This window comes from Acipenser ruthenus, chromosome 4 (assembly GCF_902713425.1).
Source record: "Acipenser ruthenus chromosome 4, fAciRut3.2 maternal haplotype, whole genome shotgun sequence".
In the NCBI taxonomy this organism is placed as follows: domain Eukaryota; kingdom Metazoa; phylum Chordata; class Actinopteri; order Acipenseriformes; family Acipenseridae; genus Acipenser; species Acipenser ruthenus.
The window spans coordinates 100,636,902-100,660,044 of NC_081192.1; the positions used below are offsets into that span (position 1 = coordinate 100,636,902).

Genomic DNA, 23,143 nt, shown 5'->3' on the forward strand with positions numbered 1-23,143 from the left:
TGAAACGTATAGCTAACCATCAGGCTTTCAATGAAAGCTATGACTGTGCATGAGGCTGTCCTTTAATTACTCATCTTGTGGTTGCAGATTGTCTAGTTTTTTTTTAATTACCTCATAACTTTTTAGCTTAGTTTTGTGAGTCTGAAATGTCTGACCTCAAAAGTAATAACACTAACGATTATAACTGATGCCCTCAAGGAAATATTAGGCCATTCTTCTTTTTAACTGATGAATAAAACACTTCTCTGCAGGCCTTTAATACAGCATGACTAACCCTAGTGTTCGGTGATACCTTTGTGTTGCCATGTGTCAGCCTGATCTTTAACATGTTACTGCCCTATACTGTGGATTTAAAATATCAGAGTGTGAATTAAAGGGTCCAGCGCAAGAAAGTGAATTCAATCTAAACTGTTTCCTGTGTCAAAGTATTTCCTAGCAGTATTTATGGTACCTAGTTAGGCCACTAACCTGCTAACTAAAATCACAGCCTGTCAATTTTAAACACACTTTTCTCTAGTTTTAGAAAAAGAGCACTTAAACTGATGACATCAATTAACATATCTGTGCTCCTAGGGCATCAATTTGTCTATCAGGACGGGCAATATGACTTAATTGCTACAGACTTACTAAATACATTTAAATTGTGTGTGTGCGCTCTGGACTCTTGACCGGAGAGTCGTGGGTTCAATCCCAGGTTGGGGACACTGCTGCTGTACCCTTGAGCAAGGTACTTTACCTTGATTGCTCCAGTAAAAACCCAACTGTATAAATGGGTAATTGTATGTAAAAAAATGATTAATAAATAATAATAATAATAATAATAATAATAATAATAATAATAATAATAATAATAATAATAATAATAATAATAATAATAATGTAATTGTATGTAAAAAATAATGTGGATAAGGGTGTCTGCTAATAAATAAATAATATTTATTAGCAGACACTTGTTCTAGCCTACAGCTACCTCCAGACCCTCATCTCTCCCTACACCCCCACTCAACCTCTCCGCTCCGCCTGCACTAGAAGACTGGCTCTACCTCCTCTACGCTCCCCTGCCTCCAGAGCCCGCTCCTTCTCCACCCTCGCCCCGCAGTGGTGAAATGACCTTCCTACAGATGTCAGGACTGCCCAGTCCCTGACCACCTTCCGGCGCCTCCTCAAGACTCACCTCTTCAGACAGCACCTGTAGAACTCCTCTTTTTTTCCCCCTGGACACTTATCACTCTTCCTTAAATGCGCTTTACTTGCTCTTTTCTGCCCCCTATTTTACTGCATTTAATCCTGTACTTTAGAGTACTGTAATCTGTCAAGTGTTATTTAATCTATAGTATTTTGTATTTAATTATATCCTGATGTAACTATCACTGACACTGTTATCTGCTCCGTTATTGAATCGTATTTTGGCATACTTGTACTTGCTAGAACCAAAGTCATTGTATTTATCTTGCTCTTAATTGTATTACTTGTACTGTGATTCTTGAAATGTATTTTTGTTTACGACTGTAAGTCGCCCTGGATAAGGGCGTCTGCAAAGAAATTATATATGTATATATACACACACACACAATACATTAAAACAGCGGGTGAGTGTGTGTATAAGGTTTTGATTAAACGAGCCAACTTCCTTTGTAGGAAAATTGTGTGAAAACAAACAGTGGATGTACTGGTAGGCTTTTGATGCCATGGTAACTGCACTCACTTACTTCTATTTCTTAAATCTATGAATGTGTTTGTGATGTCATTTACTACATAGTTAATGACGTAACAATCTACTATTCCTTTCTGTTTAAACCTTCAGGCATCATGGCATTGGGTCTTTGTATTAATTTATTCTTCTGTATTGTATATTATCTCATTTTATTTCTTCCAAAACTAAAAAAAAGTAAATGTAGGCACATAGAAATGAGAATAACTGATTAAAAAAAATAATAATAATTTGGACGTTTCAGACTAGAATCCATATACATATGCATATGTATACTAGTACCTAATCCCACCAAAGTTACAACCAGTCTAACTAAAAACAGTCTGTGGCCAGTTTATTAGGAACATGGAATACTGCAGGAATAACATGAATCTCAAGCAAAGACCCTAAACCACATGACATGACATATGGGCGACATTTCCATACTGAAGTGCAGTAAACTGAACGTTTTTATACTCAAGCTTTTACTTACCAACAGCTGCTAACAAGCTGTTTACACTGAGCCTTACAGTCTGTGAGGCCTGGACAGCTGGAAGGGTACCTGTATAACAGGGATATACCTTCTCCGTGCTCAAGAGAAACAGGGAGCCACATATGGATGGGAAGGTTCCGGCAGCATGTGACCCAGTTCTAGAATTCGTATGGGAAATTAAAGTTGCTGCATTGGACTAGTGCTCTCTGCTGGTGGACAAAGATAGTGCAGGTGGAGCATTTGAATTTAACCAGCCTCTATGATACTGGTTGTTAAGTAGCAGAGAACTTATCCACTCGCAGTACATTGTTCAATAAGTTATTTTCTGGTTTACCTTTTGATGGAGTTAGTCATCGATCATTTTACTTATTTATTAATTTGTTTATTTTAATTTCCTCAAAGAAACAAAAGTATCTAAAACACATAGTTTTTATTTTTAATTAATCAGTTTCTGCACATGGGGTTGGCTATCCACCAACTCACATGACGTTTGAACACATTTTACGATAAACAGGGTCATTATTTAGCCTCTTGGATCACAAAGGTCACTGCGATGGATGGCGAGAGTAAGACAGCTGACTTATCATGAGCGCTGGCGCTACTGATCCTATCTCTGCCCACTGGAAAATGCAGTGCAGTAGGCCCCTATGGTTCAGTTTTGCACGGATTGTGGGATGGTTACCTGAGGTAACATTAGTTAGTCCAGGATTATTGTCAATTGCTGTCTGTGAAAGCAGCCGCTATTCCCCTCAGTCAGTGTAAGGATTTAGATACTGTATGAGTCCAAACCAAGACTCAAGGTACTGGCCTGATTAAAACAATGTAATCTGGATGATACCTACCTACAGCACAATGAGCCATCAAATACGGCACAGAGATTACCTTATAACAATAGTTTACAATAGAATATACAATCGTGTATCTACAACAGTACACTCCCAAATGGTTTTAGATAATATTATAAATTATATTGTTCGGAATGCAACCTTATCATTTAGGATTCTGTAAAACAGTGATTTAAAGCAATGTGTGTAAAAAGGTGTTTTCTTTGTTGACTTACATACGCACCTCTGAAACAAACTCTCTGGCCCAAATTAAATATAATTCAAGATTATAGATGTTTCTTTATCGTATTGTGCAACATCCTGATAAGTGGCCATCACTTCATTGTTAATTCAGATTGAGACAGTTTGTTTAGCTTGTCTACTCTGCTTAAAGAAATGATTGCTGATATGACCTTTCTACAACAGCCGAGGTCAAAGGTGAATTGCAGGGCACAAATTCTATTGATCTGTCTGAGGCATCTGACCTGATAAATCACTGTCAGCTGTTGTTTAAATGATCTGCAAAGCCCTGCAGTTGTTTGATCCATACCTACCTGGAAGATTCTCTGGTGTAAGTCAACCATTTTCCTGGGAGTTTGAGCTATGTTTAATGTGAGGACACATTACCAGACATCACACGTCACTTACTGTACCTTCCAACAAAGACTTCATAACCTACAACTTAACCAGGCAGCAGGGAGCTGCATACAGTACATTATAGACTAGGTTACCATTCTCACAGGTATGTTGCTTCTTTTTAAGAGCCATTGTAGAATTTCCCCCCTTTTTGCATTTGTGTTATTGCTGCATTTTCTTTTGCTGCCAATGCTGAAATAGCACCTATGTAAAATATTCTTCAGCTATTGTTAGATGTAGTTTATACCAAGAGAAAGACCTTGTTGTTGTAATGATTTCCATTACACGAGAGTAGATGTTAAAACTTCATGCTGATTTGAACTCGGCTCTCGCCAAGATAAGCACCAACTAAGACGTAACTTTACAGTAAACTAAATGTGATCCGTGTCTTCATCCATTTGCATTTCCTTCCATATGATGACGTAGATATCCTTCTGCCTGGTGTTGATGGCTGAAGTGTAATGCTGGCTCCAGGGATCAGCTTATTTTGCCTCCCAAGTGCATCATCACACAAAATGGCTGCAATGCTGGCTCCAGGGATGAACCACAGTGCGGTATCCCCAGCACATCAGCATGACAACCGTCTGGATTGAGCTAAGTAGGGTACATCTCTGGGGTCTTCAAGTTGGCACATTCCATCCTCTGTGTTTCGTCGACTAGCCCACGACCCCTCAAGAGGGCTCGACAGTAATTCTGGCGTCCCAGCATCACCCTCCTCCGTCCCCCACTCAACTCAGCCCAGCTTACTTACCCATACATCAGCGTTTCTTTCTTTCTATTGTGCTTGAGATCCCGAATCTTTCCGTCTCAACCACAGCCAGTTGCTGCTCCTCTCTGCTGCTTAAGATAAGTTCTTCACTGTGCAACGCAACTCTTGGCCACTGAATCCGACGTCTCTGAAAAACCGGGTTGTAGTGTGCCACGAATCCTCGACAACCCACCTCCACTGGGTAAACACGGACTCTCCATCCTCGTTGTTCTGCTTCAGCGGCTAGTTGAGCATACCGCAGTTTCTTCCTCTCATATGCCTCATCTATAGCATCCTCCCATGGCACTGTTAACTCAGGTGAACAAGGCGTGCTGATCCAGACAACAAGACAATATCTGGTCAAAGGTTAGTGGTGGCAATCTCAGGTGGAAAAATAAGCCGTTGACCAACATCTTCCAGCATTTTCCAGTCTCTAGCAGCTTCTAGTTGTCCTGTGCGAGGATTGGTTTTAACACATTTTCTTGGTGGTTGCTCTCCTGGGCAGAGGAATGTTGTCTTTTGTGTGTAATGTTTTGATGGAACTGGTGGCAACTTATTGGTCATGTTACACTTGTCTTCCAATGCTAAGGTCAAACATCGCAGCACCTGGTCATGGCACCAAGTAGACTTATTGCTATAAGCAAGCACACAGTGCAGGGAAGTGAAAAAGACAAAGTTAAGAGTTCAAATCCAAGGAGGTTATGATAGGGTGTATAATGCACTGGTGGTCTGCACTGTATGTACAATTCTGGTCACCACAGTACCAAAGAGACATTGCAGCCCTGCAGAAAATCCAAAGAGCAACCAGACTCATCCCAGAACTTAAAGGAATGAGCTGTGAAGACAAAGTGAAAGAACATGTCTATTTAGCCCAGAACAAAGATAAATTAGAGGCAGTATGATTGAAGTCTTTAAAATTGTAACGAGTTGACAGTTAACTCTAACCAATACTTTAGGTGCAGTACATAAACCAGGACCAGAGGATATGGTTGGAAATTAAGTGAAGATAGACTTAAGACAGAGGGAGAAGGAGACAGAGAGTGGTGAAGGTATGGAATGGGTTATTAGTCATATTGTTGATGCTAAATCATTTGGATCCTTTAAGACCCAACTAGGAATCGGATAAGCTTTGATCTTGCTCAAATTCAGATTTAGATTCTTAATTATTTATATTGTACTTCATTGTCTGATATCTGTGTTCTCTCATGTGCCCCCTTACATTCCAACATCCCTAACGTTACCGGTGTATTTTGAGTAAATAATAAAATAACCGTGCAACCCCTATGAATGGCTGAATGTACCTGTGAATCCATTCTGAATATCCCATGTACCTGTGAACCCATTCTGAACAAGGGTTGTAGGCGAGAGGTGTCTCAACCTTCTATGTTCACTAAACAGAATCCCTCCCTCCCCACAATTACTGGGGAAGCATGGCTCTATTGAACTGCAATTCTAACACCCCATGTAGGCTCTTGCCACTGCAGGAAGCCACGTTTTCTGTCTGTAGAATTACTACCATTGACAGTACATCAAGTTCAGTGGGGTATTCTTCCCCTTGAAATCAGTTTACCAAAGCACTGATAGATACATTCTTTAAAACATCTGTAACTCCAGCTATGGCCAAAGGTTTGGCATCACTCTCTAGACTGAACAAATTTTGCTTCATAAAGTCGAATGAAACCTGTCGAGTAATGTTACGTCAAAATATTGAATTACATATTGCTTTGTAGCTTTCCATACTCGACAAACGGAAAAATTTGACATTTCAGAATCTAACATGAGATACTGTACCACTATTATGGCTTGTGGTAGACTTCTGACATATCATTTTGTAGTGTCTTTGATTACATGTTAAATAGAAGATCTCAATTATGTTCATATAGTTTGTTTTTATAATGTCTCAATCCTAAAATTCTAGGTGATGCAAAACATTGGCCATAATTGTACAATATTAGGGAAAATACTTGAATTACGCATTTAAAAATATTTTATTTTTTATAAGAACTACCCCTTAAAGTTTAATATTTCATTCAAGACATAAGAAGTTAATTTAATATTTGTTTTGTTACCCTAAAATTCCAATTTAAAGGTAGCCCACCCCTGCAGTCCACGCCTCCTCTGTGAAGTAGGAAAGGAAGGAGTCACAAGTCATTTCAATATTCAGAAAGGAGAACTTTCATTTTGTCCAGTCTGCGAACTGTATTAAGCAGTAGCAGTCTGTAATCTACAAAGGCAGTAGTTTATCAACGTGTAGTTTCAGGAACATAAATACAAATGAAAAAGAAAAAAAAACGTAAAAGGAAAATCTCAAAAGGCGGCCGCTGAATGAAGCCAGTGTGAACAACTAATCTGTTAGCAATGAGATCATGATGGCACTCAACTACTTTGTTGACTCCCCCTAATACGTGCACTGGGTATACATTGATATTGTCACATGCTTGTCTAAATCTCAGATTAAAACTACAAAAAATAAATTACCTTTGATGTGTGCTTCATGTATTACACGTAATAACATGAGAGAGCCAGTCTGGTGTTTTATTTGTTAGAAAAAATGAAATAAATATAAAAAGACCCAACTTCTTTTCCCCAGCCTTGTGCCAAATCAAGTCTCAATTTTAAAATGGTGCAATTTCCCCCTGCAATTATTCAGGAAACCATTCTGAATAGTGCGCACTGCTGCAGATGCACCAAATACCAATCTTACTTTGAATTCTCTGCAGGTTCGCTTCTGGATTCATTTTAAAGACCTTAGTTAGCAAAGGAAAGAGTTTTCTGAAAGTACAAACAATAATAATAATAATACACACACAAGTTAACATGTTGCAGCCTGGTACATTACACTCCTGTACATTAACTCGTTTTACCCCAGCAAGTGGTAACAGGTGGGTGTTTTCTTCTTCATACATGTAGTCTTTGTCTAGGGCAGCCAAACCCGTTCAAAAAGCTTTCACGGAATTTGAGACAAATTATGTTTTATTTAAATCACACATACATTTACATCATGCAGTCAGTCAAGAGTAGATGGTGGTTTGCCCCCAAACCCCTTTCAGAGTCCTCTTCTACACCCTCACTCAGTAGGAATGATCCAGTACCGTAGTCCAAATCGGTGGAGTTTTCACTGTCATCGCTTTCAAATTGTAGTTACTATTACACAGTAATAAATTTCAGTAGCTTTCTTCAAATTTTTTTTTTTTTTAAGTTAATGCAAATAATTTAGTTGATCACCATGAATAAATATTAGGCTTTTATTGAATTGTGTTCCATTTCTAGAATAAACAAGCTTACAGTAAGCACTTTAAGCATACATTGCAATGCATTTACTGTTCTACAGGTTTACATGAGAACGCTGTGTACACAAGAGCATTGTCCTGTCCAGGTACAGTAACTTGCCATAGCTGAGAGCAACTTCTCCAAACTAGTCCAAAGTTCAGTTTCAAGGCAAACCATGTAAACAGCTTACATTTACACTTTGTGTCGCCTATATTGGAAACTCCAATATAAAAAGTATAGAAAATATTGGCTTTCATAGATATTCCAGAACATTTATTATTTTATTTAGAATCAAGATTAATATGCCTGTTTTAGGCTAATTACAAGTGCAGTTTTGTTGCTTAAAGTTTATAACAGAACCCGGTTTAAAGTGCTGTACATTTAGGTGGGTTATTATCCTGTGTCAAGGAGAACAAGTGAATCTGACTTGCTGTGGCTACAGAGAAATTATCAAATGTGATGGGGGAGGAACCAAGTCATGCCCTTACTTATCCAGAATGGGCTACCCCCTCCCCATTTTAGCTACTTTTTACCAAGGCTATTCAATATTGCTGATTGGAGGTTTCAGTTGCACTAGGCTAACTGTGGCATTTACACATGTTTTTTTTATGTTTCTAAATTAAAACATGAAAAATCCAAGGTTAGATATTATTTAACATATTTAACATATTTTTTAAAACACGCCATAAAAAAATCTGAAGCAGAAGAAAACAAAAATAACCTAAAACCTTAAATAAAAGTAAATCTCATTGTATAGAAGTGCATGGAAACAAGACACAAAGGACCAGTGTGTCGTGCATGCAGCCTTTCCTCAGGGCTTCCGATACACTGACTGGCTGATCAGCATCAGAAGCAATGCATCCAATCGAACGGGATCTGAAGACGTGTTTCTTCACAGGAGTGTGTACACATCCTTTTAAACCACTGCTTGATTTACCAAGCTCAGCCTCCAGCAAATCATTTAGAATACAAAACAACCACCGCTAGGCACAGAAAAGACATGCACAACTAAAAGTAATAAACATGATAGAAATTGGTCTTAAAGCCATATGTAAAAAGTTAGATAAAGGAGTACCCCCACAAAACTCAAAAGATAATACAATATTTTTTTATTTCAGCAACTATCTAACTATCTTTCTACATGCAACATTCCAAACATTATTGTATGGTGCCCTACTTGCAGGCTAAAAATGTTTATTTTTCTCCACTCAATTTTAAAAAAATAAAAAAAATGATGTTCTAGAGCAGCCGGCCCATTAACTTGTGAACTGAATTATAAAAAAAAAAAAAAAGGTTTTAAACTATCTATGGTCCTAATGAACGTTTATTGGTAAAACCACTCAATGAAAACAGAAGCTTTTAAGCACACAAAGCCAACATGTGGAAAATACCATGGACAGGACAAGCAAGTGTTCCATTTCAGCCTACTGAAGGCTGTTTTGTTTTCTTTATATGGTACTTCAGTAACAATGCATTTAACCATTCTTGTTATTATACAGTACTTGATTCATTCGGACAACCTGGCAATAAAGGTATGATTGTTAATTTCTAAGCAGCTTTCTTGGTTCTGCAACCTCTTCTGTTCAACTGGAAAAAAAATAAAAATGAAATTCCAAGGTCTTGGCTTCCACAGGCTCCAGTCTTGAGTGCACCTAGACTGCATTTATTACAGTTTATAGTCCAGACTCCAAATAACCGCTTCAAGAAAACACAGTGCTATCTCAATCTGTACAATGGGACAGTAGTGTTTTATCTATTTGATTCAAATCTTAAAACAAGCTTATCAAATCTAGTTGGAGATATCGTTTTACAACCCCTAAAACAATGAAATGTACACACATTAGGCTAGGACGTTTTCTGTAAGGATCCCCCCCACCACCCTTTTTTTTTTTGAAAACCTGTAACATACATTCAACTTGGCACAGTGCAGACTAAATTTAAGACATGGATGACAACAAACTGTGCAATAAAACAGAGCTACACATGTAACTCCCATGTAGTTAACTTGCAAGATGCCTGGATTGCACGCTCAATTTTGTGTTTTATGTTTTGTAAGGAAATCAATTTCAGTTTATGAGAAGAGAAAAACAAACAAACAAAGAGCACTGGGTAGAACTGTACAAGCCAGGTATATTATTATTTGATATAAACTCAGAACTAATCCTGTGAACCCTCATCGGGAGAGTTCACTGCAATGGAATGACGGGTTGTTTGGATGAGATCTGAATCTTCCTCTTTCATTATGCTGGTTCTTCAGCTGCTGAAAGAACAAAGCAGAGATTAGGTTTATACAACAAAGCCGGTAGAATTCAAATCAGTAGCAATTATACAATTGTAAATAAGCCACAGCCGCATCCCCAAGTATACCAGTTCTTCAGTATTTTCTAATAGAGATTTATATTTTCTGTAAGCAGCATACTACTGTTGTCATACTATTAGTCAATATTTTTATGTATCACTTTTTCATTTGTTCTGGTCATGCTCCAGGTTGGTTCCTTTTTGGAAATTTATTTGACACCATTTCTAATGTTTTTGAATTATCCATTGACCCATCCCCTTTTTGGAGTAGTTCCTGAGGAAATCCCGTTTAACTAGATTCCAATCTGATGTTTTGGCCTTTACCACATTGTTAGCTAGACACCTTGTCTTGCTCAATTGGAAGCAGTCAGCCCCTCTCTCATACAACCGCTGGACTGGGGATGTCATGCAATTTCTAAAACCGGAAAAAGTGCAATTTACTTTACGTGGGTCTACCAAAAAGTTTTACACTGCATGGTAACCCTTTCTGTCCTACACTGAACAGCATGAACTTTAATATCTTAAGATTCATTGGTTTGTGCCCTGATTCCTCCCTTTGCTATTAGCGAGGGTCGAGCTGGGATTTATTTTTCCTTTTTTCTTCCTCTCTAACTTTGTTCTCTTCTTTTTTATCTACTTATCTTCAGCATTACATTACTCTGGATTGTTGGGAGATTGTACGTTTATTCTTTATGTTGGTGCATTGAGGGTTCGGGCTCTTAAAACAGAAGAATCCCTAGTCATTCTTTGTTATTTGTTGATTAATGTTGTCCTACTGCACTCCAATTACTTGTTGTGATTTCTGTAACTATAAAACAAATAAACATGTCTTAAATAAATGTCTCAAATGTGTTAATTATCTTAAAGTCAAGTAGAAAAAGGTTTCAGCAGAATGATACGTTATTCTACTTGCCTTGGTTTCAACTCAGAATTTGTGACTGTGCAGAAGTAGTGAAAATAGGCAGTTACAACAGGCTTCAGCTTGTTCTGGATAGAGCTTAAGATGTGCTCATTTCCTATAGCAAGTGATAGGACTGCTGGCAAGTGCAGCACACTGTATCCGCAACATTGTGTCTAGGGAGAACTTTGATAAGAACAGCACGCTGCACAGAATCCACAATACTTCCCTTTCTAAAAAAACTTCCAAGCTTTAGAAACTGAAATACTGTACAGTACAGTCCGTTACCAGCCTCAACACCAAGAACACAGTGACATCATAGCATGGATGTAGAACAGCAACAAAACTAATGAATACCTTTAGGTTTCAAGTACATAAAAAAAAAAAAGAAAGAAAGAAAAAAACAACAGCCCATTCTCCCAAGTGAATTATGATCCACAACTTGGTTGTAAAATGACATACCTTCATTTGAAAACCTTTATTTGTTTATATATTGTAGTGCTGGGACAAACACAGGAATTTCATGTTCAGATATTCGCTCAATTTAAATATATTATATAATACATAATTTAAATATTATATTGCTCTTACCACAGGCAGAGACAGCATAGCAGCAGGGGCAGGGGTAGGGGGCGTGGGCGTGTGTAGGACTTACTTTACCCCAGTGAATTAACTACAAAACAAAGGACGCCAAACAGCAGTTCAAGTTAAACGTTGTTTTATTTATTCCTGAAACAAATAGTACATAAAGCTCAGACCTGTCAACTCTCCCGTATTCACAGTGAGTCTCCTGTAGTTTGGACCCTTCTCCCGGACATCTCCAGAGACCGATTTTCTCCCATATTTTTCCTCAAAACTGTTAAACCCCCTTATGTTAGCAAACCTTTAATGTCTGCAAGAGTCATGGCTGGTGTGGTTACTGCAATCCCTGTGTGTGCCTAGCAGGGTTTAGGACCCAGAGGAGCCCTTTGGCAGGAATGCATTCCATTTCTGTCCCATTACATTCTGGCTCGCTCTAAAGCAGCACAACACATTTGTCCCAGATGGCTTTCCATAGAAATCACTATGTATGCGTGAGCATAAACTGGATTGTTTAATTTTTGCTGTCTAAAACTTAAATAGAGCTGCTGTGTTGATTGTGTTTTTTTTATATATATATATATAAACACACACACACACACTACCGGTCAAAAGTTTTAGAACACCTCAATTTTTCCAGTTTTTATTGAAATTTACGCAGTTTAATGTCTTAATGTACTCTGAAATTAAAGCATAGAACAAATAAACAATTGGAAATAAAAAAGAAATCATGGAATCGTTTTGTTTAACAAAATTTAATCTAAATTTTTAACTCAAAGTAGCCACCTTTTGCTGATATAACAGCCAAACACACTCGTGGCATTCTTTCTACAATGGAAATCAAATATTGTTCGGAAAGTTCTTCCCAACACTGTTGCAGAAGTTCCCACAAATGTGTTGCACAGGTTGCTTTGCTTTCACCCTTCTGTCCAGTTCATCCCAAACCAGCTCCATGGGGTTTAAGTCTGGAGACTGTGCTGGCCATTCCATGATTTGAAGCCTACCGTCTTGTTCTTTTCTTCTAAGGTAGTTCTGACATAGCCTGGAGGTATGTTTTGGGTCATTATCTTGCTGTAGGATGAACCCCTGACCAACTAGGCGTATACCAGAGGGTATTGCATGGCGCTGCAAAATGCTGTGGTAGCAGTTTTGGTTCAGGGTGCCACTCACTCTGTGCAAGTCGCCGACTCTGGATCCAGCAAAAGAGCCCCAGACCATCACGCTTCCTCCTCCATGTTTGACAGTTGGTGTCACACACCGAGGAACCATGCTTTCGCCTACTCGAAAGTGTACAAAAACCCTGCGTGATGAACCGAAGATTTCAAATTTTGATTCATCAGTCCATAAGACCTTCTTCCAGTCTTCAATAGTCCACTGGCGGTGCTTCAGGGCCCAGGCAAGCCTCTTTTTCTTATTTTGCCATCTTAGCAATGGCTTTCTTACTGCCACTCAACCTGTCAAACCTGCAGCTCGAAGTCTTCTCTTCACAGTTGAAACTGAGACTTGCTTACTTCGACCAGTGTTAAGCTGTGCTTGAAGCTGTTGTCCTGTGAGTCGCCTATCACGCAAGCTGTTGACTCTCAGAAACTTGTCTTCTGATTCTGTTGTGGCTTTGGGTCTGCCAGACCTCTTCCTGTCAGAGTTTCCTCCAGTTTCCAAGTGCCTTTTGATGGTGTAGGAAACTGTACTCACTGACACCTTGGCTTTCTTTGCAATTTCTCTAAAGGAAAGACCTACACTTTTAAGGGTTATAATGGTCTGTCTGTCTTCCTTTGTTAATTGCCTTTTTCTCGCCATTATGAGAGCAGTATACTACTTCCTGCAGTACAATACTGTCCAAATAATGCTTAAGAGGGTGTAGTAACACAGTCTGTTCCAACACTGCTTTTATACAGACAGAGGGTTTGCAAGTAATCAACAAAAGTTGGGACACCTGTAGGAATTGTTAGCATCAACTTTCAAGGCTTAATTTACTTCCATTGCTGCAGAACAGCTGTAAGTTGTTAACCCATTACTTGTTCCCTGAAAAAGGCCTTTTTGTATAACTCTGAAATGTACATTATTTTTCAGTTTTTGGTAACCTAAACGTTTCTTTTTTTAACCTCTGGCAGTTTACCGCTTACCTTTGTACCATTTCAGGTTATTCACTGGACTTGAACTGCTTAAATTTCAATAAAAACTGGAAAAATGGGGGTGTTCTAAAACTTTTGACTGGTAGTGTATATATAATCACACAGAGCTCGTTTTCATTTGCCATTTTACGAGCAACTTCTGGTGAGACAGTAAAGTGCAAGATATTTTTGTCATTTGTAGCGAATACGAATATCTGATTTTTGTATCCGCATACATGTCAAAAAATATTTGTCTGACTATTTGGATTTGTCCCAGCACTAATATATTGTATAAAACATCCTTATCTACAAAATAAGCAACAGTTAGGGCGAGACAGTAGCGAGTGGCAGAATTCCAGTTTCAGGTGAAACTAGAACGATCACCTCATGTGTTACCAAAACAATGATAAAACACACTAAGTCTGCTTGAATCCTGTCTTTCAACTCTATAAAAAAGCAGGTACAACACAGTTAATCTGTGCATCCCAAAACATTTAAAACCAAACTTTGTTCTGACACTTATGGAAAGCCTATTACTTAAGCAGCACATCTCAGACCACAGAGTGACAGTGAAATTAACTACAATATATAAGCTTTCCATACTCAAAAGCTTCTTTGGATGCAAGTGGAAATCTTAAAACAAAAACAGGTGGTGTTTACTGGGGATATCTTATATTCCCTACCACATGGAATAACTTCCGGCAACACATAGGTCCATACAGTTTTCATCAGCTGTGAAGCTGTGGTTAAATTTGTAATTCTAACTTTTCCATTCAAAAGAAAGGCAAAATGCTACAGTAAATTACTCCACTGAGAATCCACCACTCCATTGAAACCGATAACATTTAAAACCATTTGTTAAAGAAAAAAGACATGAGTCTAATGTTTCAAATAAATGACATGCCCATGAATTTAGATGAGCCGCAGGAAAACTCTGGAGGAAGAGAGAACACAGAATATTCACCTATTGTCATGAACATCCCTCGGGCCCCCTGAGGGGATTAGGTGATCAGAGGAGCGACAGAAGTAAAGAATACATAAAGACAATGGTCAAAAGAACAGGAAAAGGAATCTTAAACCTCCTTGATACCTACTACTGTACACTTGAAAAAGAATCAGCACTGCATTTCACATGGGATGTGGGAGAGTAATATTACAATTGGGAAAGTTACATGGATCAAATTCTCTGATACTAAAATCAGAGATTTAAGAGATATAGGGTAGCAGCAATTATGATGACAATCTTTAATAAAGCGTTGTATTGGGTCTATTACTAATAGAAGGCATTTGGTTTTGATAAAAATTTAAAAGGCTACTTAGTTCTACAATTGCCTAAAACTAACTGATTGGCACTATAAAAAGAGCAGCTTTTTCTTTAAATGCTAAAGGAACTAAAACATTTCTACTACACTAGAGTGGCCTCTTAAGGCCTACCTTTGTTGAAATAGGAGGGTGTGAACCCAATTTCTCCAGCTTCTGCAACACTAGGCATTCCTCCACTGAAAATGCTATGAAATGTACTGGTTTTAGTTGAGCACTACACCAAAAGAACTACAGCTTACTTACAGCAAATAACAGCAAGTATGACATTTTAAAAAAGAAATGGAGAATGTGTTATGAAGGGTAGTTAGAGCAGCACAGAAGGATCGCAGACATTCTTTTAATGCAGCATTATTTGTTTTCAAAGAAATACACAAATAAGTAGGCAAAGTAGTTTGAGGCAATACATTGTAGGTCAAACAGTATTGCAGTAGGAAGCCAAGAATAATAGGAAACCAGGGACTTTGGTTTGAACACCTTTGCTACTCAGCCTCAAGCAAACAAACAAACAAACAAACAAACAAACAAACAAACCTTACACAGGCCCAAAATACAGCTCTGGACAACGACCATTTCACAAACCAACTTGACTTCCAAATCACTCACGTTCCATCAAAACCATTCACCGTGTGAATTGTGATTTAAAATTACCTTGACTTCCAAATCACTCACGTGCCATCAAAACCATTCACTGCTTGAATTGTGATTTAAATTACCTTGACTTCCAAATCACTCACGTTCCATCAAACCCATTCACCGCTTGAATTGTGCTTTAAAATTACCTTGACTTCCACAAATCACTCACGTGCCATCAAAACCATTCACCGCTTGAATTGTGCTTTAAAATTACCTTGACTTCCACAAATCAGTCACGTTCCATCAAAACCATTCACCGTGTGAATTGTGATTTAAATTACTTTTTTCCCCCTCTCTGACATAATACATGTGTATCCAACTACCATTTTGTGAAAGCCTACCTTTAAATTAGTCCAATTTTGTTGAAAGGGAAACATTGTATTTACTTCTATGTGTAATGGAGCTTACTCACTCTATAAAATGTATGTTTAAAAAAAAGGGTCAAAATCAACAATTGTTTAGTCAATAAAACTACACACACACACACTCACCTCTTGTCCTGTTTCGCTCCGCCACCTCCACGAATTGCAACTGTCTGGCTGTTCTGATAAAATCCACCGCCTGGGCGGTTTACATTGGGGTGTGTTGGAGAAGCAACTGGAGGCTGGCCAGGGCGGATAGGTTTGGCTGGACAAAAAAATTAAGAAATAAATATCACTTACTATGCAACTGTCTACAAATTACAAGTGTACCCATAACAATCATTTAGTAGCACTCTGATTGAATTTGAAAGTTAAGACAAGAGAGATATATATATGAAAAAAGTCAGTTTAGTCATCAACCATGTTGAGTAAGAGACAAGCAACTAAAGTAAACAAGCAGTTTTACCAGTTTCAGCAACGAAAGTATCCATTACGGTATCTATTAAGACAGATATAAGCTCTGCCAACTATTCTAAAAACGTTAGTTTCCTTCATTCATATGAGTAAATGCAAGACTGATCACCGCTGACTTACAAGCAATAAACAGAGAAATACATTACACAAGTGCGTACCTATCTGAGCGGAGTGCCCCCTCCTGGCCATGTTCTTCGCCCGCACCGCCTCCTTGATGCGATCCACTTCCAGCTGATAGCGCTTCCGGTCCCGGGCAGCGTTCTCTTTGGCTTCCTTTAACGCAGACTCCAAGGCCTTGACTCTCTCAGCTGTAGCCCGAAGACGTTTCTCCAGTTTAGGAAGCTCACAGCGCAGATCTGCATTGTCACGTACCAGCTGAAGGGATTCAAGCATCACAAAAACAGGTTTGAAAATGAATCATTCAGTTCACTTCAGATCAACATGCAACACGCTGCTCATGACAACCATGGGCCGTTTGTCTTCGTTCAATCCATAATCCTAAAGCTATTTATTGAGATATTTTCAAGTCATTTTTAAACTAATTTGTAGGCATGCCCTTCAGATTAGACAAAAGCACAAGAGATTTCTGTATGTCTTAAATCACAAAAAACTAACAGTTCAGCCACACTAGTATACATTTCAAATAATGTAGATGCAATGACTAGAATATGCACAGAAGTCTTTTACCTGTTTGTGGACTTTTGTGAGCTGTTCAAGGTTGTTCTCAAGAAAGGATATTTTCTGTTTCTGCGCAGCACTGCCCCCAGTGTCATCAGAGTCCATTTCAGCACTCTGCAAAAAGAAGCCCTGGTTATGGCACTGCATAATCCAAATATACCCCCACAACAAACCTCAACCAGTACAAAACACAGAGACAGGACCGGGCGATAATGGGCAAGAAAAACCCATGAAATGTAATGATTCCATAAAGTAAGCAGGAGGATATTGGACAAACTACAAACTGAGGACATTTCCTGGTGCAATAATAAGTCTATTTAAGGAGCAATAATTTAAAGTGTATGCTTTAACATTATAGTAGTATAGTCTTGCAGAGCAATACTTATCCCTTCCTATTATATGTACTGCCGTGTGGCGGAGTGTCCCGCCCCTATATATCTATCTATCTATCTATCTATCTATCTATCTATCTATCTATCTATCTATCTATATATATATATATATATATTTGTGCACTGTTTTATTATTTGTATTGTTTGCGGAGCAGATAAGGGCACCGCGTATTTGTTATTATTTTTTATATGTGAGGATGCGTGTTTTTTATATCCTTGTGAGGATGCGTGGCTTATCAGCTACTGATTATTTAACTAGCTGCAAGTCACGCATCCTTAGTAAATTCGTGCAGACTATGGCCGAGGGGCAATAAGATAATTAACAGCTAGTTAACCCCTCGGCCAGAGTATAAGAACCTGCAGCTGTCCGTGCTGCGAGGAGTGTACAGAGGAGAGAGTACAGGAGAGAGTGGAGAGAGCGAGAGAAAACGAAAGACAACTGCAGACAACTGCTAAACCGTATTTGTTTATTTGTTTGGCCCTTGTGCCTTTTTGTTTGTTGATTGTTTAAATCTTTTGTTTTGTTTTATTATTTAATAAATACGCTGAGCGCAGTTGCGTTCAGCTTCACCTGCCCATCCATTGTTTTGTTTCTGGCACTTCCTGGTCTGTGATGTCACCACATACGCCAACAACAGCACTCGGTCACATGCCCATAATTCAAAACTACCATAATATTCAATGACCCGGCAATATTATCAATGCGTTCGTATTAGTAAACTCAGTTCTCTAACTGAAAATTAAAATAGTATAAAAAGATGCAGCAAACAAAAGAACCAATGTACAATTTGGGCATTGATGAACAGAGTGAACGATTCATTATATACAGTGCAGTATGACAAATCAGTCTGTACCTTAACCTCTGTTTTAGTAATGTGGTTGCAGACCGGCACGAACACTAACTCTGCAAGTGTAAATATGGAAGACCAAATTGGTCAAAATATAAAATCAAAAGTAGCTTAACCCTTTGCAGTCCATTTATTAATTGCGCGTCAGGCACGCCAGGTCTAATTAATTTTCACACGCGCAGTTAATTTTATACGTGCTGTTTAAAAGTATTTTTTTTCACAGTCAAACGGGTTTAAATGGCACTGCATATCAACAAAGCACTCACTAGGCATCTCCAGCCCCGCCCCACCCTTTCGTTTGCTATAGTGTTCACCTATGTAAGAAATAAATAATAATAATAGTCGTACATACCGATCGATCATCTCTGGATCACTCGTTTTATCACCAATAATCAATAATGCGATCCAAGTCATTATTTTATTACTATAACATCTGAAAAAAGCTCTGCAAATGTCTATGATAGTCTCTGTGCGCTGACGCACTCAGCCAGCTTGTTTACTATGAACGCCCCGTTATCTGATACCTGATACCATGTATGACTATTCATGAGATACGCCTTTTTTTTTTTTTTTTTTTCGACTTGTCTCGGCTCCTGTCGCTCCCACTCGGCAATTGAATGGTTTTCTCTGCTTTTTCCGGAGAAAAAACGACTAAACACCCGTTTATTGTGTTGCTATAATGATGTCGGACCCAGTCCGACAAAGGACCTGTGAGGAATAATTGCAATGTCGGACCCAGTCCGACAATGGACCGCAAAGGGTTAATCTGGGAAATGTACTGTTTCTAAAAAAAAAAAAATATTAATTAAAAAAACACTGAAATATTAATTAAAAAAACACTTCAGAACACTGAACGCTAGCTTTACAGCAGAATCCCAAAATAAGCACACAGGATCTTTTCATTTCATAAGAAGGTTAATATTGTGTGAAAGCAGTGCTTCAAACTCACCTAGTGTGAGTAACTTAAGATCTAAACATAAGAAACGTTACAAAACGAGGGGAGGCCATTCAGCCCAACTTTCTCGCTTGGTTGTTAGTAGCTTATTGATCCCAGAATCTCATCAAGCAGATTCTTGAAGGATCCCAGGGTGTCGGCTTCAACAACATTACTGGGAAGTTGGTTCCAGACTCCCACAATTCTCTGTGTAAAAAAGTGCCTCCTATTTCCTGTTCTGAATGCCCCTTTATCTAATCTCCATTTGTGACCCTGGTCCTTGTTTCTTTTTTCAGGTCGAAAAAAGTGTTCTGGGTCAACATTGTCAATACCTTTTAGAATGTTGAATGCTTGAATCAGATTGTAGTGTAGTCTTCTTTGTTCAAGACTGAATAGATTCAATTATTTGAGCCTGTCTGCATGAGAGCTTACAGCTTCTGCACTCATTTAGAACAAGCAGCACCTACAATACACATGCACTGTTACTGTAGCCATTAATATGATAAATCTACCCTCCCTCCCTTCCCCCCATCAATGCAGACTCCCTACAAGATGGGTATGCCAGAAGGAAATGCTTTCTCAAGTGTAGCTGGTTAAAACAGGTACTAGCACCCAATTGCACACTAGCTTCAGCAGATGCAGAGAAGTTTGGCAGGCAAAATCCCTTACCTTCTTGACCCTGGTAGCTAAATCTTGAACAAACAACTTCCGAAGGTTGTGAAGAGTCTGAAGCTCCTTTGCCTAGAAAATAATAAAATGTGGAATTTATCTCAGTGCAAAACCAAAACAAGGACAACAAGATAATTGAATAACAGAAAATACTTACAACAGTCTCTTCAAGGCCCTTAAGATCCTGTCTTGCCTGTTCTCTCCTGTCCTGCATAATCCTGCAACAAGGTACAGAGATAAACAAATGTGCCAGTAACATCCGCTGCCATGACTGTAAATTCATATGTTATGGCAAAAAAATAATAATAAAGAAATCAGGATTTTCATTATTGAAATGCTTAAACAGTACAGTACCTAGCATGGAAAGCTGGGGTGATGTTTAGGTTTGGTGGACTAAGCAGGATATTTTAAGAATCTTCAAGTGCCATTTCATATTTCAGTTTTTGCGCACTGAATATCAAATCAAAAACTCGAGACTTTGCTATAGATACGCATTTTCCTTTGCCTTTAGATGAAACGTACGTGAGTTCATGCAGCTTGCGGCTCTTCTCCTGGTCAGTGGTCTTGAGCTTCTCATGCTCAACGCGGAGGCGCTCCTGCTCCAGCATGATCTTCTGGTTCAGGCTGAAAAAAAACAAAAAAACAGGGATGTGTAAAATACAGGGGATCCGCCAATTAAATATAAAACACACCACAAATTTAACGCAGCCTTCAGTACAATGCCTTTGCAAACAACTGCAAATTGAACTTTATATAAATAAAGTGAATGTCACAGAACTTTGACCTGCTATGATGATAACCATTAGGTTTTAATGCATCCACAACAAAAGTAAAGCACACAATTTAGAAATGCACTCAAGACTACCTCTTAGCTGGTTTCAAGTTTCAAACAGTTCTAAGGACACTGTAGAGTGGATGCTAACCATATTAATCAATTTTAAAAGCGGTTTAGAGTCACTAGTGTGGTTTGCAATGCAAAATGTGGACAGGGCCGGAGAGACTCACTCTTGGAACTCAGTGATGAGCTTCTCCTTCTTGTCCAGCTCATCTCGAAGGTTGCTGATCTGTTTCTGGTGAGCCTCGCGATGGCTATGAATCTGCTTCTCTACAGCTTCCTGTGAACACATGGAAATACACAAAACTGCTTTAGGAACTTGAACATTCTTCTTCTGTTTCCAGCCCCTCTATTAATGTGATCCTAACAAAAACCCTACAACTTTAAAATTGGAAATGCACAGCATTAAAGACACCCTGTACTATTGCAAGTGCTCATATGTGTAATATTTAACACAATGGAATAATCCTACTCAAACCATGGAGAAACACACAAAGTCAATGCTAAAATCTTTATATTTTAAAAGCAGCTAAAAGTACCTTTTTCCATGTTTAACAAGACTATTTACTCATTTTTGTTTGTTTAAACTTTTTTTTTTTTTTTTTTTAGCCATACCTTGACTTCATTGGCAGTCTGAATCTCACTCTCTTTCTCCATTGCGTGGACTTTCTCTGGAAACAGAAATAGCATCTCATTAGGTATCATACCTGGTACCCACCACTAGGTGGCTCCAAATGATATTCCAAAAGCCAGAAGAGTAACTTTAGCAAGTGTTTAAAACTCTTACATACCAACACATCATGAAAATACAATTGTGTAGCTGGGGTTTTAAAAACGCAGCACTGAATATCATTTCAGCAGTAGGTTAGGCAAACAACAGTTTTCCATTGAGAACCATTAGTACAATATTTTGAAATGGCTAAAGTAGTGAAAAGTGACATTTTTGAATGCAACGAAAAAAAAAAGGTGGTTCCTATAAAATGAGATTACATGACCCCCCTTTGCGGTCCTATGTCAGATCTGGTACGACATCGCAATTTTCCCTTTCCGGTCCATTGTCGGACCCCCTCCGACATCATCAAAAAGACAAAAAAAAAGGTCTCTAGTCGTTTTTTCTCCGGAAAAAGCCAAGAAAACCATTCAATGGCCGAGTGAGACCGATAGGAGCCGAAAAAATTAAAAAAAAAAAAAAAAAGGGCGTATCTCATGAATACTGATAGACCCGACACCACATAGATAACACGGACATAAACAAACAAGATAGCTGCTTCTGCATCCAGCGCTCAAAGAATATCAGACATTTGCAGAGCTTTTTTTAGATGTTATAGTAATAAAATAACGACTTGGATCGCATTATTGAGGAGTTTGGTGATAAAACGAGTGATCAAGAGATGACTTATCGGTATGTACTATTATTAAGAGGCATTTGAAAAATATAGCAAACAAGGGGTGGGGAGGGGCTGGAGATTCAGTACTGAGTGTCCGTTGATATGCAGTGCCTTTTAAACCTGTTTTACTGTGAAAAAACAGGTTTAAAAGGCGGTAGTAAAAAAGGTACCCTTGGCCACGTCCAACATTCCTAACTAAACATCTGTGACTGGCTCCATCCTGCCACTGCACTGTTACGAGAACACATACCCTGTGCATTGATCTTCACCAGCTCTTCATTGAGAGAGTCCACAGTTTCTTCCAGCTGTCTCTTCTTCTGCTCTGTATTCTGGAGGTACTCCGACAAGGACTTGATCTTAGCCTCATGCTGTAACAAAACATAACAGTACTTGTAAAGAATCCATATTATATCCAACAGGGTATGTGAACCCGAGTGACCAATAGAAACCTCTTTAAACCATTGTGCTGACGACTAAATAAATTCAAAAGACAATGGGCTCTTCTTACAAAAGTTAATTTTTCAAATTATTAAATTATATGGGAGATCAAGATAGAGCAAGTTGTAATTGAGGCCATGCTTTCAAAAAGCTTGGGTAGCTTTTATCTCAACAAAACCAGACATTAGTCTTCCATTAGTTTCTATAATAATTAGCTGTTCCATAAAACAGAACAGCCATATTGCTGACATACAATTTACATCTTGGATGGATGCCTTAATACAACAGTCTAATCCTTCATTCAATAAATCACTTCAGTGGAAGTTGGTTTGTCTGCACGTACTTGGGAGATGAGGAGTTGACAGGCTGCCAGTTCGCCCTCGTTTTCATCCATTTTCTTGTTGCTCTCAGCCTGGGTGCTCTCCAGCTGCTTGCAGCGTTTCACCATCGTTTTCACTTCTGATTTCATTTTACTGATATACAGGCGAGCCACGGTGAACTCCTCATCGATCAGGCCACTACCTTCATGTTGCTGTATGAAAACAGTTACATCATTAAAAAACATAGTTTCTACTGAAAACTTCACTAAGGAGAACGCATTAAGACATCTGCAGGAACATCT

General features: G+C 38.6%; 1 protein-coding gene across 5 annotated transcripts in view; it reads right to left on the bottom strand.

Annotated features, from left to right (window-relative positions):
* Positions 1–7,622: 7,622 nt before the first annotated feature.
* LOC117400260 (kinesin-1 heavy chain) overlaps positions 7,623–23,143 on the bottom strand; it is a 43,125-nt gene continuing 27,604 nt past the window's right edge. Inside the window, exons 16-28 of one of the 5 annotated variants that reach the window (XM_059023260.1) lie at positions 22,865–23,053; positions 22,334–22,451; positions 21,311–21,366; positions 20,866–20,975; positions 20,383–20,484; positions 20,018–20,078; positions 19,861–19,932; positions 17,027–17,131; positions 16,498–16,714; positions 15,995–16,130; positions 14,982–15,055; positions 14,512–14,539; positions 7,623–9,918 (exon numbers count right to left, since the gene is read on the bottom strand). In XM_059023260.1, coding sequence (XP_058879243.1) covers positions 9,915–9,918; positions 14,512–14,539; positions 14,982–15,055; positions 15,995–16,130; positions 16,498–16,714; positions 17,027–17,131; positions 19,861–19,932; positions 20,018–20,078; positions 20,383–20,484; positions 20,866–20,975; positions 21,311–21,366; positions 22,334–22,451; positions 22,865–23,053 — 1,272 coding nt within the window. In that variant the 3' untranslated portion in view covers positions 7,623–9,914. Of the gene's footprint in view, positions 9,922–14,511; positions 14,540–14,981; positions 15,056–15,994; positions 16,131–16,497; positions 16,715–17,026; positions 17,132–19,860; positions 19,933–20,017; positions 20,079–20,382; positions 20,485–20,865; positions 20,976–21,310; positions 21,367–22,333; positions 22,452–22,864; positions 23,054–23,143 lie in introns of all 5 variants that reach the window. The other 4 variants (XM_059023259.1, XM_059023261.1, XM_033999913.3 and 1 more) reach the window with 4 other exon arrangements.